The sequence below is a fragment of the Leopardus geoffroyi genome, chromosome B3 (genome assembly GCF_018350155.1).
Source record: "Leopardus geoffroyi isolate Oge1 chromosome B3, O.geoffroyi_Oge1_pat1.0, whole genome shotgun sequence".
NCBI lineage: Eukaryota > Metazoa > Chordata > Mammalia > Carnivora > Felidae > Leopardus > Leopardus geoffroyi.
The window spans coordinates 88,149,182-88,166,323 of NC_059337.1; the positions used below are offsets into that span (position 1 = coordinate 88,149,182).

Here is a 17,142-nt window from a genome sequence, read left to right on the forward strand (position 1 = left end):
GGTTTTCTTCCTCTGTAGTGGTAACCTTAGGTTTTAAGTTATAAGTGGGTTTTAACTATGACAGAAACTGAGCCATATATAACATATATCATAGCTACATCATTATTAAACACATTTTGTGATTATATTCTTAATAAATAAAAGTCTTCTCTGGACAAATTTAAATGTATCTCTGACAATCACAGCTTCATAATCTATTTAATCAAAAGAAATCCCCACATCATTCCACAGAAATATGATTTTATGGAAGGTCTTGCAGAAAGGTGTAGAGTTTTTTCAATACAGTTAGTCTCCTTCATTAGATACAGTCAGATTCTTAAGTTTTACAGACAACAAATGCTATTAACTTAAAACTGTAGGGGCGCCTGGGTGGCTCAGTCGGTTGAACGTCTGACTTCGGCTCAGGTCATGATCTCGCAGTTTGTGAGTTCGAGCCCTGCGTTGGGCTCTGTGCTGACAGCCCAGAGCCTAGAACCTGCTTCAGATTCTGTGTCTCCCTCTCTCTCTCTGCCCCTCCCCTGCTCATGCTCTGTCTCTCTCTGTCTCAAAAATGAATAAAAAACATTAAAAAAAAATTTTTTTTAAATAAATAAATAAATAAAACTGTAAGGTGCAAGTGGAGAAGCAGATGTAGCTGTCACCGGTATAGGCTGAGTTCGCACAGTGCTATGAGTGGGTGCTGATTGTTCCTGCCAGAGAACCTGCAATAACAAAACATTAGTTCCCTGAAACCATGCTGGACTTTGGACTCCAAATGGAAACTAATCATTAGAGTCATTTACAACAAGCCATGTCAAATGTGTGTATGACGTTCAATAAGTAAATCGAAAAGGTTCACTGTAAATAGATGAGAAGATGAGAAGACAAGAACATACACAAAACTGTAGTCTGTTGGTCTAAAGTCTGCTCAGACTATCAAATTTATTTTTCTAACTTTGGCAAGATCCATGTCTACCCTCATTCATAATAAACATACCTAATTAAGAACACTTCATAACATGTCTTAGCAATCTATCTCATGGTCCTAAAAAATGGAACATATCATCCTTAAAATGATTAAAGGCAATTGTTAATTAAGCCATTTCACAGATTATTACTTAGGATCTTATTTTCTCAAAACCCCTGTTAAAATACAGAACCTAATTCTGGGTATTATCAAAACCCGGGATTCAATGAAAACATTCTCTTTGGTCACATGATATTGTACTACCATTAATATTTCAGTAACTTGATAGCTTTTCTAATAGAAATACTTCCTTGCTGAAAAAGATATATTTGATAAATCAGTTGGCTTAATGTTCTCATTAAAAATAGAATTTTAGAATTAAACGTTGCAAGAGACCATACATGATGGCATAATCCATGCTCAACAGAGGAAGACTGCCTGACTGTGCTCCCTACATACCTTGTTAGCACTTAGTAAATAATTAATAAAAGAACTTCATCTAATGTCATAGCTTCAGCTATCAAACTCTATGCTTATGGTTCCAAAACCTGAGTCTCCTGATTCCAGAAAGCACATTTCCAACTGACTGTTGGACTTCTTTGTATGGAAGTCCCAAAACATGCTGAAAATGTTGCTTTTAGCAGAACTTGCTATTTAAATTGTGGTCCAGAAAGCAACACTGGTATCACCTGGGAACTTGTTACAAGTGCCAAACCTCAGACTCAGTTTCAGACCTACTTCAAAATCTGCATTTTGATTATCTGTAGGTGATTCCTATGCATGTTCAAGTTTGGGAAGTACTGCTGTAGGATACATCTCTGTTGAATTTTACTTCTTCACAAATGTTTTCAAACATGCAAAGTATTTGACCTATCAGCATCTCACAAGGATTTTATGAAGATTAATGTTTAAGCCTTTGCAGATTAAGTTATTTTTAAATTGCCTTGAAGACAGGAACTATCTGCTCTAATGCACTAAATAAAGTGAAATGTAATCCTTCATTTCTAGAGGTTCTTTTATCAGTATACTTATCACAGTTCAAAATGACATCCTTACTGTAACTCAAAAGCAATCTCCAAATTTGTTATTCTTAAAAAAATCTCTAACCTCTATAAAAATTGTTGATTCTATGGATCTCCCTACTTTGTCAAAACAAACAGTGCAGTTCCCAGAATAGGTTAAACATATACAGAAGGATCATTCTGGGACTGCTCTGCCCTGTTAAGGCAGCTGAGCATTATCTGGACCCAGGGCAGGAAACAGCATTTTCCCCAGGAGAGCAAGCCACATTTCCTATGGAAAATAGATTCACACCACTTGGCTCTACAATGCACGTTTCTTTACATAAATACTCTGGTTATTGCAGCTGGAAAACACACAGTGCTCTGTTAGAAAGTGGGTGCACGATGTCCTGCTTGGAAGCGGTTTTTCTAAATTGGCAAACACCTCCTGCATTATAGGCCACCCTGCTCTCTTTTAATGACAATATCAGAGAATGCCTGCCGGATGGCTTTGTAGGTCAATGATCACAGTTCCTCAGAATGTGTTGTATAAAACAGATTTAAATATTCTCCATCAAATTCTGGTCAAGGTTTATTTTGGTATGTGACATGTTATTCGTTCCCAATTCACTAACACTATATTTAAACGTGTTAAGTCATTTGCAGGATTCAACAATTTACAGCTATCATGTTTTGTCACTGAAAGTACTTTACAGAGGTCAGATGACCAACAATCTGGGGCTTTGACAGGGAATTCTTGAATTGGATAAAGAGGTAGGACTTGACTTCAGTGGAGCTTTGAACTCCAAAATTCCACAATTTCTCAAGTTTGAAACTACTTCTACATTCCTGGGTAGTTAGTAAATGTATGATTATAACATCTAATCTTCCCTGAAATTCATGAGAGGAAAAATTTTAGATGGCTTGATCATTAAACAACTAAACAATTATGCTTCTTGGGGTGCCTGGGTGGCTCAGTCACTTAAGCATGTGACTCTTGATTTCTGCTCAGGTCATGATCTCACGGTTCATGGGTTCAAGACCTGCATCGGGCTCTGTGCTGACAACATGGAGCCTGCTTGCAATTCTGTCTCCCTCTTTGCCCTTCACCCCACTCTCTCTCAAAATAAATAAATAAACATGAAAAAAATGTTTTAATAAAATAAACCATTACCTCAGTGGAACAATTTAGAAATTTTTCTTGGTGTAAAGTTTTAGATGACATTAATCAAAACTCAAAATAGTTGCAGTCTAAACCAGGCTTAAACAATTTACAGTAAAATGCTAAGTTTTAGGGGTGCCTGGGTGGCTCAGTTGGATTAAGTGCCTGACTTCTACTTAGGTCATGATCTCATGGTTCATGAGTTTGAGCCCCACATCGGGCTCTCTGTTGTCAGCACAGAGCCTGCTTTGAATCCTGTCCCCTCTCTCTCTCTCTCTGCCCCTCCCCTGCTTGTTCTCTCTCTCTCTCTCTCTCTCTCTCTCTGTCTCTCCCTTGAAAATAAATAAAAATTAAAAAAACAAACACTAAGCTTTAGATCAGCACAAAGAAACTGTAGAGAAGACAATTAAATATGCAGTAACAAAATATAAGAAAATAAACATTTATACTGAAGAATCAAATTTCAAAGAACACCATGAAAGTAACAGATGTTTGTCCTACATGGTCAAAAGAAGTAAGCAATATTCAAATGCCTTGATCTATAACTAACTGGACATTTCTTCGAAACCAAAGGATCAAATGTCAATATGCACCATCACTCAGCCACTTGCTCTCATTTTTGTGAAAGAAGAAAAACTTCAGAGGGTTTTACCAAATGTAATAGGAATTTATCTTCAATTTTCTAGTTTATATACTATAGTGGAAATTGTTCTACCAAGAAGCTTTTTGAAAGTCGCTAGCATCAATCCCGAAGAAAGTTTTAAGAATTTAGGAATCTATGAAATTTGTGAAAATATCAAATTTACTTAGAAAGTTTTGCTATTTATATCTGTTGCTTCAAATGAAAAAAAAAAACTTGAAATTAATAAAAAGTGTTCTTCAAATAGTACATGATTTTGCTCATTACAGTGAAAAACCATTAAATGTTTTTCAATTTTAATAAAATACACTAAAAAGTATTAATCCAGTATTTTTTCCTTTGTCTTTTACCATGCTTTCCCTTTGCTACCTTCATTTTTCTTGCCTTTTTTTTTTTTTTTTACCACATTGCTTTAACTTTTTTAAATGTTTATTTATTCTTGACAGAGAGAGAGCACAAGCAGGGGAGGGGCAGAGAGAGGGAGACAGAGAATCTGAAGCAGGCTCCAGGCCCTGAGCTGTCCGCACAGAGCCTGACATGGAGCTCGAACCCACAAACTGTTAGATCATGACCTGAGCCGAAACCAAGAGTTGGACACTTAATCAACTGACTGAGCGACCCAGGTACCCCATGATCAGATTGCTTTTATTGCTTTTTTTCTTCCACTGGTTTGGAAGCTACATGATCTGGTTTGAAAGTTTCATTGGTTTGATCTGTGTTATCCTTAACTTTTAAAAATACATAGCTAATTTTATGTTGATTAAGCCTAAAATTGACATCTCCATCCATCTTCCAAATGCTTGAGACATTTTAATATTTTTGGGTTTGTTTTTTTTTTTTTAATATTTCCTTAGGAGGGAAAAAACCCCCAACTTCCCAGTATCACATCCTCAACCCAAATTATTGGACTTTATGTCGGTATAATCCATAGATGGGAAAGGAAAAAAAATCTGAATTTCTTTAGTAATGTAACTTCATTATTCCATATCTAGTATTGTATACTGATTATTATATTCATCAGATAATAATACATTAAATCTAGATCAGCTTTTGTTTTTCTATTAAAGAAAGGAAGGATGAAGTGTTTTAATTTCACTACATAAACTATTAAAAAGCAAGCAAAAGAAACCATCTGAATTACTTGATAAAATGCTCAAGATGAATACAAATCAAGCATGTGGGAGTATAAACAGTATGCATGCATGTATATCGGAAACATGGAAAATGAAAATAAAATGGAAAGATGCGCATTAGAAAGCAAATAATCCTAATTTGTTGGTGTTTGAAAAATAACTGAAAAATTATTTTCATTTAAAATAAGTGCATTTAAAAAGTGCAATAAGCCACAGCACTTAATTTGTAACAGTTAATGAAAAATGCATTCGCTTTTGTCACTATATAATTCCCAAACACTACACCTAAGACTAATGCTTAGGTAGAACTAGAGACCTCTCTCCAATACTGCACATCTTTTCATCTGCGCCCTTGTGCTATTTTTCTAAAGGAGATCTAGGAACAAATTGATATGTAGTATGCAATGTTACTGGATCAAAGTATTTGGATTTTATTATTAGGGCAAAGGGAATGACATCATCAGATTTGTATTTCAGTGAATTGAAGAGAGGGGTGGAGGAGACTGGGGAAAGTAGACTGGTTAGGGGGCTGCTGCCCCAACCACATAAGATACGATGAAGGTAGAACAGCAGTCAAACGGAGCGTAGCAAATAGATTAGGGGGATTATTAGAGAGGCTGAACTGGTGAATATAGTTACTAACGATGTGGAGAGTAAGAATGGAAAATGATTCATTGGTTTCTGGCCTGGACAAGCACATTCTCAGATGCAGTCTGTGGAGGTAGGGAATATAAGACGCAAGTTTATCAATCCAGTGGGGAACTGGATAGAGAAAATGTCAGCTCACTTTTGGAATCAGCCAACAAATGAATAAATTTATGTTGTTACAACAAAATAAAACTACACAGATGAGGTCTAAAGTTGTTTTTTAATTTTTTTTAATGTTTATTTATTACTGGGAGACAGACACAGATCGTGATCAGGGGAGGGGTAGAGAGAGGGGGAGACACAGAATCTGAAGCAGGCTCCAGGCTCTCAGCTGTCAGCACAGAGCCCGACGCGGGGCTCGAACTCACAAACTGCGAGATCATGACCTGAGCCAAAGTCGGTCACCTAACCAACTGAGCCACCCAGGTGCCCCTAAAGTTGTTCTTAGAGGTAAGGCCACTAGGGGGCAGTAGGCTCAACAGTGAATACAAAATAGTTCTGGACCTACTGGAGCTTCTCAGTGCTGCTGCTGAGTTCACAAATGCTCTTTATTCACTCTAAATTTCGTTAAAAGGGTTAAACATTTCGTTCTTCAACAATCAAATTAAATAGCTAATAATTTAGTAATATCTAAATTAGACACAAACAGATCCCAGGTTATTTCTTTTAAATGTCAAGTTAAAAGGGCATGATACATTTGCTCCTCCTTATCCCTTCAATACAAAGGTGCTTCAGCTTGTGTAATTGAGTTAGAAGTAAAGGGTAAGTACTGACTTCTATCATTCGAGAGTAACAATGCATTCTTAAAGAGCTTAAGTTAAGGGGCCACACAAATAAACATGTATCATCATCACAGGGGCTTTCAAAAGTGTGTTTAACTCCAAAACACAATTTCCTTATAGCCAAAACAACTACTTTGGGGAGGATGAAAATACTCTAAAACTGATGGTGGTTGGGATACTTGAGTGGTTCTGTTGGTTAAGCATCTGTCTTAGGCTCAGGTCATGATCTCACAGCTTGTGAGTTTGACTCCCACATCAGGCTCTCTGCTGTCACTGCAGAGTCTGCTTCACACCCCCGTCTCCCTCTTTCTCTGCCCCTCCCCTGTTTGTGCTCTTCCTCTCTTCCCCAAAAATACATAAAAACATTTAAAATAACTGTGGTCGATGATTACACAACTCTGAATATTCTAAGAACCTCTGAGCTGTACACTTTAAATGGGTGAATTGTGTGGGTGTGTGAATTATACCCCATTAAAGCTGTTATTCTTAAAAAATGAATACTTTTTAATCTACTCATAGCAGATTTTATAATTGCTCTAATTTTACATCAGGCTTCTCAGGCTTTATTAGACTTTGAAATAAGCGGGAAAACACAGAAAAAGTATATTTTATTGGTATTTAGGCCTAGCACAGTTCAATTCAAATAAAATGGAACAGAGCAATTTATTTAATTGAATACAACATATAAACATTTTTTTTTAAGTTTCTGTTTTATCATACGATTGTGTTCATGCAAGTACAATCATCAAACTGTCCTTCCAAGCATTTATCATAGCACCACCTTTTATTTGCAGTACTTGATATAAATTTCATTGTCAAACATATCTGGCTTTAGCAATGTAAACATTTGCTACAAGTAAACTTTAAAAGGTAAAAGTGAATTATACTAATGAATAAATCAAAATAAAACTGAGCATCACCACATGATATAATTCAACAAAATATTATATAATACTGTTTGAGTAAGAACTTAATACATTTCACAATGTGGAAGCAGAAATAAGAAATAATATGTAAACTCCCAAAATAGTGTTAAAATACTGAAGGATATAATGTAAAATTTACCTCAGAAAAACAAGGGGAAACAACATAACCATGCAGTAAAAACCAAATTTGCTTTAGTAGTGATGACAGTTATTTTACTGCAAAGCCTTCCTAAAACGCATTCTGACAAAATTATTTTCTATCTCCCTTTTTAAAAAACTTATCACGTCTCATTACATAGGTTGGGTACTTTATGGGAATTTCACATTTGTCAGTTGTGGGATTGTTACCCCAAAAAACTTTCCATCTCTAAACTATTTTTCCAAATGACCAAAAACATTAAATTATCTTCATGAAAATTACCATATATAAAGTCAAATAATTCCTAAACAAATCATCATAAAAATAAATCTGCCTTAACAGAATAAGTACAGAAAAAGGTGTATACATAAGTGCTTGAAAATCACAGATATATTTCAATGAATAGGCAAAAATGTTCACATTTATCATTACTGTCAATGATTTTGCTTACTTGGTTAAAATCAAGAAACAAGTTTTCAAAAAGTCAGCAAGGACATTCAGTGCCACTTTGTATTTTTCTGCAATATACAAATGAGTTATGTCTCTGTAGTGCAAGGCCAACTCTATTTCAACTCTTTAACATAATTAAGTTATAAAGACCTCAGATTTCTAAAACCAGCCATAATACTGTGGCAAGCAAACTAAATTTGTTCTTATTGCTCTTATATTCCAGCTTATTCTGAAATGTGAACATTTTTCCACATGTCTCAAACCATACTAATACAAAGAGTCTAGAGAGATACCTGTATTGGTTTCCACAGATAAACTGAAAAAGGAAATTGAAGTATTATTTCATCTTAAGTGTCCTTAATATGTTTAGCACTTCAAGCAGCACTTGACACAGCAAGTTTCTTCAAGTGATCCATAAACACTTGTAAACTAACATCATCTGTGAGAATAGGTGCTCCAGACTCCTGGAAGAAAAGAAAGATATTTGCTATGATTAAAACATAGCAGTTTTAACATAGAGTGTGCTGACAGCACAGAGCCTGCTTTGGATCCCGTCTCCCTCTCTCTCTCTCTACCCCTCCCCGGCTTGTGCACATGTGTGCTCATACTCTCTCTACTCTCTCTCTTTCTCTCTCTCTCTCAAAAATAAAGGAATAAACATTTTTTAAAATGTAAATAAGTAAATAAATAAATAAATCACAAGAAAATCACTCTAAGCAGAATAATGCCTATGCTCCAGTTGTATAATACAGAATCTGACTGGCCTTACTTAGTCCCAGGTTCCTGAGAGGGAAATTCCTTGGAATTTCCTAACATAGTGTCTTTGAAAACATAGTGTCTTTGTTATTCATAAGCCCTCAGATCACACTTGAGTGATTTATGATTTGAGATGAGATAACTCAGGATGAGGGCCAATCACCAGAAAGATCAATATGATTAGAGGGTGGGGTGGGGGGATTTAAGACAGCCTGACCTCTAGGGAAGGGAAGTGAGGTGAAGGGAGGGAAAAGAGGAAGGGAGCTGGAGATTCAATCAATCCTGGCTGGTAGTAAAGAAACAAACAAGTAACTCTGGATACCAAAGCTCAGTGGAGCTTCCTGTTTAACAAATTTATCAATGCTAGGAGGGTGACACATCCTGATTCTACAGAGAAAGAGCACAAAAGCTCTATCTAGAACCCTTCCAGACCTCACTCTGTGGGTATCTTCGCTAATCCTTATTTGTAATCTTTAAAATAAAACTGTGATCATAAGTAACAGTGCTCTCCTGAGTTCTGTGAGTTGTTCTAGGTAATTATCAAACCTGAAGGGGGGGCTTGTGGGGAAGCCACCCCCTACAACCACACACACATACACGTGCACGCGCGCGCACACACACACACGCACGCACACACAGATCTGTAGCTAGTTGGTCAGAAGTACAGGGAACCTGGGATCCCACCTGCAGCTGGCATCTGAAGTTGGGGGCAGTCTTGTTCTGAACCATGTCCTTTCACTTGCAGAATCTGCATTACCAGTAAGTGGTCAGCATCAGATTTGCACCGCAGAATCAGAATAGCTCCAGACCCAACTTAATCTTTATAGTACTAAAGTAAGTGCTCATTTGTCTTGACTGTATTGCCGCTTTTATCACTACTAAGGAATAAATCTCTCTTGGTGAGATTATTGCTGCCTACTAAAATACACTTGAGAGGCACCTGGGTGGCTTAGTCGGTTGAGCTTCTGACTCTTGATTTTGGGCTTCTGATTCTTGATTTTGGCCAAGGTCATGGGATAGAGCCCTGCACTGGACTCCACACTCAGCATGGAGCCTTTTTAAGATTCTCTCTCCCTCTCTCTCTCTCTCCCCCCCCTCCCTCTCCCTCTCTCTCTCCCCTCCCTCTCTTCTCTCCTTCCCCCTCTCTCCCTCTCTCCTGCTTGTGCTCCCTCGGTTTCTCTCTAAAATAAAAATAAAAAAATAAAATTGCACATATTTCGGGGCACCAGGGTGGCTCAGCTGGTTGAGTATCCACTCTTGCTTTCAGCTCAGGTCATAATTCCAGGGTCATGGGATAGAGCCCCATGTCAGGCTCTGTGCTGAACATGGAGCCTACTTGAGGTTCTCTTGTTCTCCCTCTCCCTCTGCCCCTCGCCCCTGCTCACAAGCTCTCTCTCAAATAAAAAAAAAGAAAAATAAGGAAAATAATGTTGCACATATTTGGGGGCACCTGGGTGGCTCAGTCAGTTGAGCATCTGACTCTTGATTTTGGCTCAGGTCATGATCCCAGAATCCCGGGATCAAGCCCCACGTTGGGCTCTGCACTGAGCATGGAGTCTGCTTGAAATTCTCTCTCCCTTTCTCTCTGGCCCTCTCTCCCCCACTTTAAAAAAAAAAAAACTACACATATTTTAACAGAAATGCCAGTTGGAAGGAAGAATATTTACAGTATTTTTATTTATTTTTAAATTTTTGTTTTTTTGAGAGAGAGGGAAAGAGAGAACAAGTGCGGGAGGGGCAGACAGAGAAGGGGACAGAGAATCTGAAGCAGGCTCTGTGCTGACAGCAGAGCCCAATGCAAGGCTCAAACTCATGAACTGTGAGATCATGACCAGATCCAAAGTCAGACACTTAACTGACTGAGCCACCCAGGCATCCACACAGCATTTTTAAAATAAACTATTCCTGTAACTTTTCATTCAAGTCACTTTAATTGATCTCTGTGGGTTCTAAGTAACAAGAGTTAGGGAAAATTCCTATCCTTTATTTTAATAAAAACTGTGTTGACAGAATGACCCTGGTAATCCAATCCACTAATAATGAAAAAGGTTTTCTAGGGGTGCTTGGGTGGCTCAGTCAGTTGAGAATCTATCTGACTCTTGATTTCGGCCCAAGTCATGATCTCACAGTTCCTGGGATTGAACCCTAGGATTCTTGCTTGGGATTCTCGCTTTCTGCCCCTCCCCCACTTACTCTTTCTTTCTCTGTCTCTCTCAAAATAAATAAATAAAAACTTTTTTAAAAAAGGTTTTCTAGATTTTATATCTGGATTTTAAAATTTTTCACCTAATACTCAAGTTCTCATTTATAAGTAAATATAAAAAATCTAAAACAAAGTAGTTAGGTAATTTTCAGAGATCAGCAAGTGAGGATCAACTGTAAGATGGAAATTTATAGCTCTTGTAAATTCTAGTCTGGCATAGCCACAGACCTGCCATAACTTCTGCTGAATAAAGAAAAGTCCATTTTATTATGTATTTTCATGAGCTAATTATAAGAATTTTAAAAACTTGTTAAGGAAGGGAGACAATAGCACTGGAATTAACAGCTTGGAGTTTGGAGCCAGACTGCATGGGCTCAATTCCTTGCTCAGCCACTTACTGCCTGTATGACTTTGAGGAAGTTACTTAACCCCTCTGTGTCTTAGTTTCCTCATCTTTAAAATAAGGATAATAACAGGACCTATTTCACATGGTTGTTATAATGATTAAATAAGTTCAACTGTATAAAGAAACGGAATACCTGACACACACAACAGGAATACATGTTTCAACTATTATCATTATTACCTTTTCTGAAAAACCTATTATTTTATAACACTGAAATATCTTTCCTTATTCAACATTCACAGTTAACACAGAGAAGCAAAGGTCTCAAAAATATGACTTAGACTAGTAATAACTGGTAGCTCTTGGATTTTTTCTTTCTGCAACTATTCCTGATTTTTCTTCAATTTACACATTTTCCACCTCAATTCACCCAATCTCAGATCTATTTCTCCTGGTCAAGGCAAAATATATATCAATTTTCTAATTTATATACTGTAGAGATCTTATTTGAAATTATAAATAGTAACGGTCACCTCAAACTTATCAAAAACTTGCAGCTGATTGATCTTAATTTTTCAACTGTGCCTTTTTCCTCCTTAAAATATATCCAGGTTCAGGCAGAAAGATCTAAACTTTATATCATTTAGTATATGAAGCACTACAAGCAATGGGGAAACAGTGTTGCTGTGGTGCCCTCTTCAGGCCATCCATAGATAAAACTCACTGGGGACTCGATTTCTGACAAAAAGAAAACTAAAGTGTAAGAATGTATAATTTTTAGTAAAATGCCTGGCTACCAAGTTAACTTCCTAAATAGCAATCATCAATTTAATTTAATGATTAAAAATTCAGATTCTCCAGTCATAAAGGCCTAGAGTCAAATCCAGACCTGCCATAATTTGCCTATGTGATCCTGGATAAGTTACTTAAGCTATATAAGCCTCAATTTCCTCTTCTGAAAAATACTGTTAATAGTACTCCCTCATAAGAGTGTTTTGATGATTAAATAGGACTGCATAAAAATCTTAGCACAGTAACTAAAACAGCATAGATTCAATTTATTAGTTATGATATCTATGAAAATATTAGCATAATTTACAAAAATCGTAGGTCAAGAAAGACCTTAGGGCTCTCATTTATGCCTCTAATGCCTTTGCTTCCAGGCTATAATAATTAAACTTCAAAGTTTAAAACAGATTTTCTTTCCTATTTAAAATATCTTTAGGGAGAGACTTAATTTTTTTCCCCATTGATAACAAGAAAAACTAATATTTACCAAGTCTTACCGTGCATATCAAGCACGTATTAAACTCTGTAATATACAAGGAAGAAAAGGCAAAGAGAAGACTTTGAAAACTTATAGAGGTTTCAACTACCAGCCCAGAATGATGTTTCTCCATGTTTAACGGCTCAACAAGTTCTTTATAAGTCTACCAACTACATCTCCATGTTGTAATTTTTTTTTAAGTAGGCTCCATGCCCAATGTGGGGCTTGAACTCACGACCCCGAGGTCGAGAGTCGCATGCTCTACCGAGTCAACCAGGTGCCCCCATGTTGTAATTTAAACCCAGAAAAGCAAGAAGCAAGTTATTATTTACATGATCTAAACTACATTAAAAAAAATTTTTTTTTAAATGTTTGTTTATTTTTGAGAGAGGGAGACAGAGCGTGAGCAGGGGAGGGGCAGAGAGAGAGGGAGACACAGAATCCGAAGCAGGCTCCAGACTCTGAGCTGTCAGCACAGAGCCAGACACGGGGCTCAAACCCATGAACTGTGAGATCATGACCTCAGCCGAAGTTGGACGCTTAACTGACTGAGCCACCCAGGTGCCCCTAAACTATATTTTTTAATGTAGAACTTAAGCTACAAAGATATATTTTATTTGGTCTGCATTAATGTGGGCTCACAACATTTTGTTAACTAAATTATGTGAATGGCAACAATCAGCTGGAGTGGAGGAACAGTTACCCCCTTTGGAAAAGGATTTCTGTATCCTTCCCATAAGCCCTCTGACCCCAGGTATTGCCTCTTCACAATGAGAGTTTCAGATTTTCTTATATTCATCCAGCTTCACTCATCTGTTAGTCACCTGGCCCCTCAGAGCATTTGATAGGGGACCCGACAAATACTATTTTAAAGTATCCTTCAACCTCCCCTTCTCCATATTGACGATTAATCACCATTTCCATGAACTTTATTAACTGGTGCTACTTTCCTGTTTTCTTGCAACTTTTTTCCCTAAACAAGTTTCTCTTTAGTTGTGAGATCCAGAACTAAAACCAGTATTCAGATAACTAAAGTATAATGGAAAGGTTGACTTATGGTACATTCTGTATTCCAAAATTCCACGTCATAGTTGGCTTTTTGTTCTACAGCAAGTGGAATGGGGTAGAGGGTGATACTGATGATGTATATGTATATCCATTATATGGGCATACATTTTTTACTCTCATGTGCTATATACTCTTTCTACATCTTCCCAGAGTGAGCTCCTGTCCTCACTATAAAAACCTTACCTTTCAGAACTTTTAGACCATGTATTCAACTTATTTATCTATATCATAAATGCTCCTTAACTCCTGAACACCTCCACAAAGCTCCCATACTCTAATCTCTGTTCTCCTGCCCAGATCTGTAATACTCAATACATGCTACGTTTAAGTACTGTGGAAAGTCAAAAATTAAAAGGACATAGCTATTACTCCCAAGTAACTTATAATCTAACAGGAGGGATAAGACCCATCAGAAATGGATGAGGGGCACCTGGGTGGCTCAGTAGGTTGAGCGTCTGACTTCGGCTCAGGTCATGATCTCGCAGTCCATGAGTCCGAGCCCCGCATCGGGCCCTGTGCCGACAGCTTGGAGCCTGGAGCCTGCTTCTGATTCTGTGTCTCCCTCTCTCTCTGCCCCTCCCCCGCTCATGCTCTGTCTCTCTCACTCTCAAAAATGAATAAATGTTAAAAAAAATTTTTTTTTAATGGATGAAAATAAGGAATGAAGGGGCAGAGATAGTATACAAATCAAGTCATGCAATGACAGAAAAAATTTCAAGGAGTAAGTGAACTTTGAACTCAGCCTTGATGGACGGCTACCAAGTGTACAAGTGGTGATAGGAACAAGTCACACAGATGGTAACATGCTTAGTATATTCAAAGTGGAATAAGACTAAACAGTAGCTAAAAGTGGGAAAACTTATTTGGATTATGCCATAAATGACCCTCAAAAGAAGGTCTTATAAAGAGTTTATATGTAATTCCATAAGGGGTTATTTAAGATTAAAGATTTCTAGGAAGTACTCTGACCAAGAACTGCATTACAGAGACTACTCTGGCCAGTACCAAAATGGAAAGAAAAGGGCTGAAGCACTGACAGTTTATGTGAATAGTAACAGGGCTTGACCTCAGTGAGTGACCGGGAAAGGAGGGAACAGATAAGGGAAATAGATCCAACCATTTGTGAATAGTCAGAGACAGAAGGGAGAAAATAAAATGCAAATGACTACAGTTCCAAGCCTTGGGAAATGAGATATGGTGGGGCCCTCTGTAAAAATGAGAAAGTCAGGCAGAACAAGATGGTATGAAAGACAAGTTCAAGTTGGCACACACAGCTTATGAAATGTCTACAGGAAACTCAAGTGATGTGTAACAGTCTATAGCTCAATGTGAGGCCAAACCAAAGGGAGAGGTTTGTAAGTTAGCCTCAGATGAAAGCTGAAGACACAGGATGTATGCAATTGCGCAGAAGAAGAGTGTATGCAGAGAGAGAAATGAGGGCAAAATATTGAGGCACCTCTATATTCAAACGGAAGGCATCTTCATCCTAATCACTGCTTCATTTATTTTCTACCCAGCCTGAACTTCATAGTCATTTAACATTGCTTTAAATTATTGCACTCCCTTTAATGTGTCCATCTTTCTTATCTGAAGTGCTAAATCACCCCCCAAAGTCTATCATCTTTGATGCAATGCCTGAACTATAAAGCATGGCTAAAGAACATAATGGAAGCAAGCTACAGAAATTAATAGTAAATAAAGTGGCCCCTCACTGCTGTAAAAGCTTCTTATTTACCTGCTGTTGCTTTCTTATATTCCGTATAGCTGTTTGTTTTTTTAACGTTTATTTATTTTTTTTGAGACAGAGAGAGACAGAGCATGAACGGGGGAGGGTCAGAGAGAGAGGGAGACACAGAATCTGAAACTGGCTCCAGGCTCTGAGCTGTCAGCACAGAGCCCGACACGGGGCTCGAACTCACGGACCGCGAAATTATGACCTGAGCCAAAGTCTGATGCTTAACCGACTGAGACACCCAGGCGCCCCTCCTTATAGCTGTTTTAACATCTTTTCTATTTTCTAGTCCTTTACCCCTAGCATTTCTCACTCTTAGCAAATAATTCACCATTACTGAAAAGAAATAGGCAATTACCCAATGTGAGCTTTCTCTCCTCAATGTCCTCTGTCATCACCCTTCATACCATTTGCTTTTGCAGAAATAAATGTCCTGCCTCCTTACCAATGCTGAAACTCCATATCGTGCTTGTGATCACATGATCTGCTTTTGAGGATCTTAAATCTCTATAAGCTGTTATAAGCTGTTATTTTGTCAGCATCTTATACTTGGTCTACAAATAAACTCCGTGCCTTTACCCTAATAACAATCAACCTTCTATCCTATTACTTGAAATCAGGCTAAATTTGCAAAAGAACCATTTACAATTACAACCTCCACTTCTTTAGCACCCACTAATTCCTTACAATCTATCTTCTACTCAACCACTATTTAAAACTGCCTACCAGAGGGGTGCCTGGGTGGCTTGGTCGGTTAAGCGTCCGACTTCGGCTCAGGTCACGATCTCGCGGTCGGTGGGTTCGAGCCCCGTGTCGGGCTCTGTGCTGACAGCTCAGAGCCTGGAGCCTGTTTCAGATTATGTGCCTCCCTCTCTCTGTGACCCTCCCCCATTCATGCTCTGTCTCTCTCTGTCTCAAAAATAAATAAACATTAAAAAAAAAAAATTTTTTTTTAAATAAAATAAAACTGCCTACCAGAGGGGTGCCTGGGTGGCTCAGTCAGTTAAATGTCCGACTTGGGCTGAGGTCATGAACTCACAGTTCATGAGTTTGAGCCCCACGTTTGGTTCTGTGCTGACAGCTCAGAGCCTAGAGCCTGCTTCAGATTCTATGCCTCCCTCTGTCTCTGCCCCTCCCCTGCTCACACTCTGTCTCTCTCTCAAAAATAAATAAACATTAAAAAAATAAATAAAATAAAATAAAATAAAATAAAATAAAATAAAATAAAATAAAATAAAATAAAATAACTGCTTACCAGGGCCACAAATGACCCTTGAAATCCATCTACCCTCACCCTCCTTCAAACATCTGCAGCATCTCAGAATCTGTTAACTCTCTTGCTTCTTTTTTCTATAAAGTCCTCCCTCACCTATTATGCCATCGTATAGTATTCTTTTCATTTTCCTCCCACCTCTGTGATTATTTATAAAATACTCCTACCACTTGTACTTCCTCAAGGTTTTATCTCATCCTTCCTCTGCCTCTCTGCACTTTCCTTGGACAAGTAACACTGATGACTTTAAATATAACTTGTCCATGATCAACTTTCACATCCTTGCCTCATCACCAAACCCAAATTTCTAACAGCCTGCTCAATTTGGCCATCTAGATGTTACCTCAAACTCAACGTGCCTAAAATCAAACGTTTTCTCTCTACCTTCCCACTTACTGGCACATGTTCTCCTAGTTACCCAGGCTCAAAACCCTACATATTTACCTCGTACTCCCTCAATTATTTTTTACATTTATTTATTTTTGATAGAGAGAGACAGAGCACAAGTGGGGGAAGGGAAGGAGAGAAGGAGGAGAGAGAAGGAGAGAGAAGGAGAGAGAAGGAGAGAAGGAGAGAAGGAGAATCTGAAGCAGGCTCCAGGCTCTGAGCTGCCAGCACAGAGCCCGACACAGGACTCGAACTCACAAACTGCGAAATCATGACCTGAGCC

At 38.0% G+C, this 17,142-nt stretch overlaps 1 protein-coding gene across 6 annotated transcripts in view; it reads right to left on the reverse strand.

The window, feature by feature from the left end:
- Positions 1–6,903: 6,903 nt before the first annotated feature.
- Positions 6,904–17,142, reverse strand: part of SEC23A (SEC23 homolog A, COPII coat complex component) — a 67,490-nt gene continuing 57,251 nt past the window's right edge. For all 6 annotated transcript variants that reach the window (XM_045450757.1, XM_045450753.1, XM_045450754.1 and 3 more), the window contains one exon: positions 6,904–8,291. In XM_045450757.1, coding sequence (XP_045306713.1) covers positions 8,202–8,291 — 90 coding nt within the window. In that variant the 3' untranslated portion in view covers positions 6,904–8,201. The remainder of the gene's footprint in view (positions 8,292–17,142) is intronic.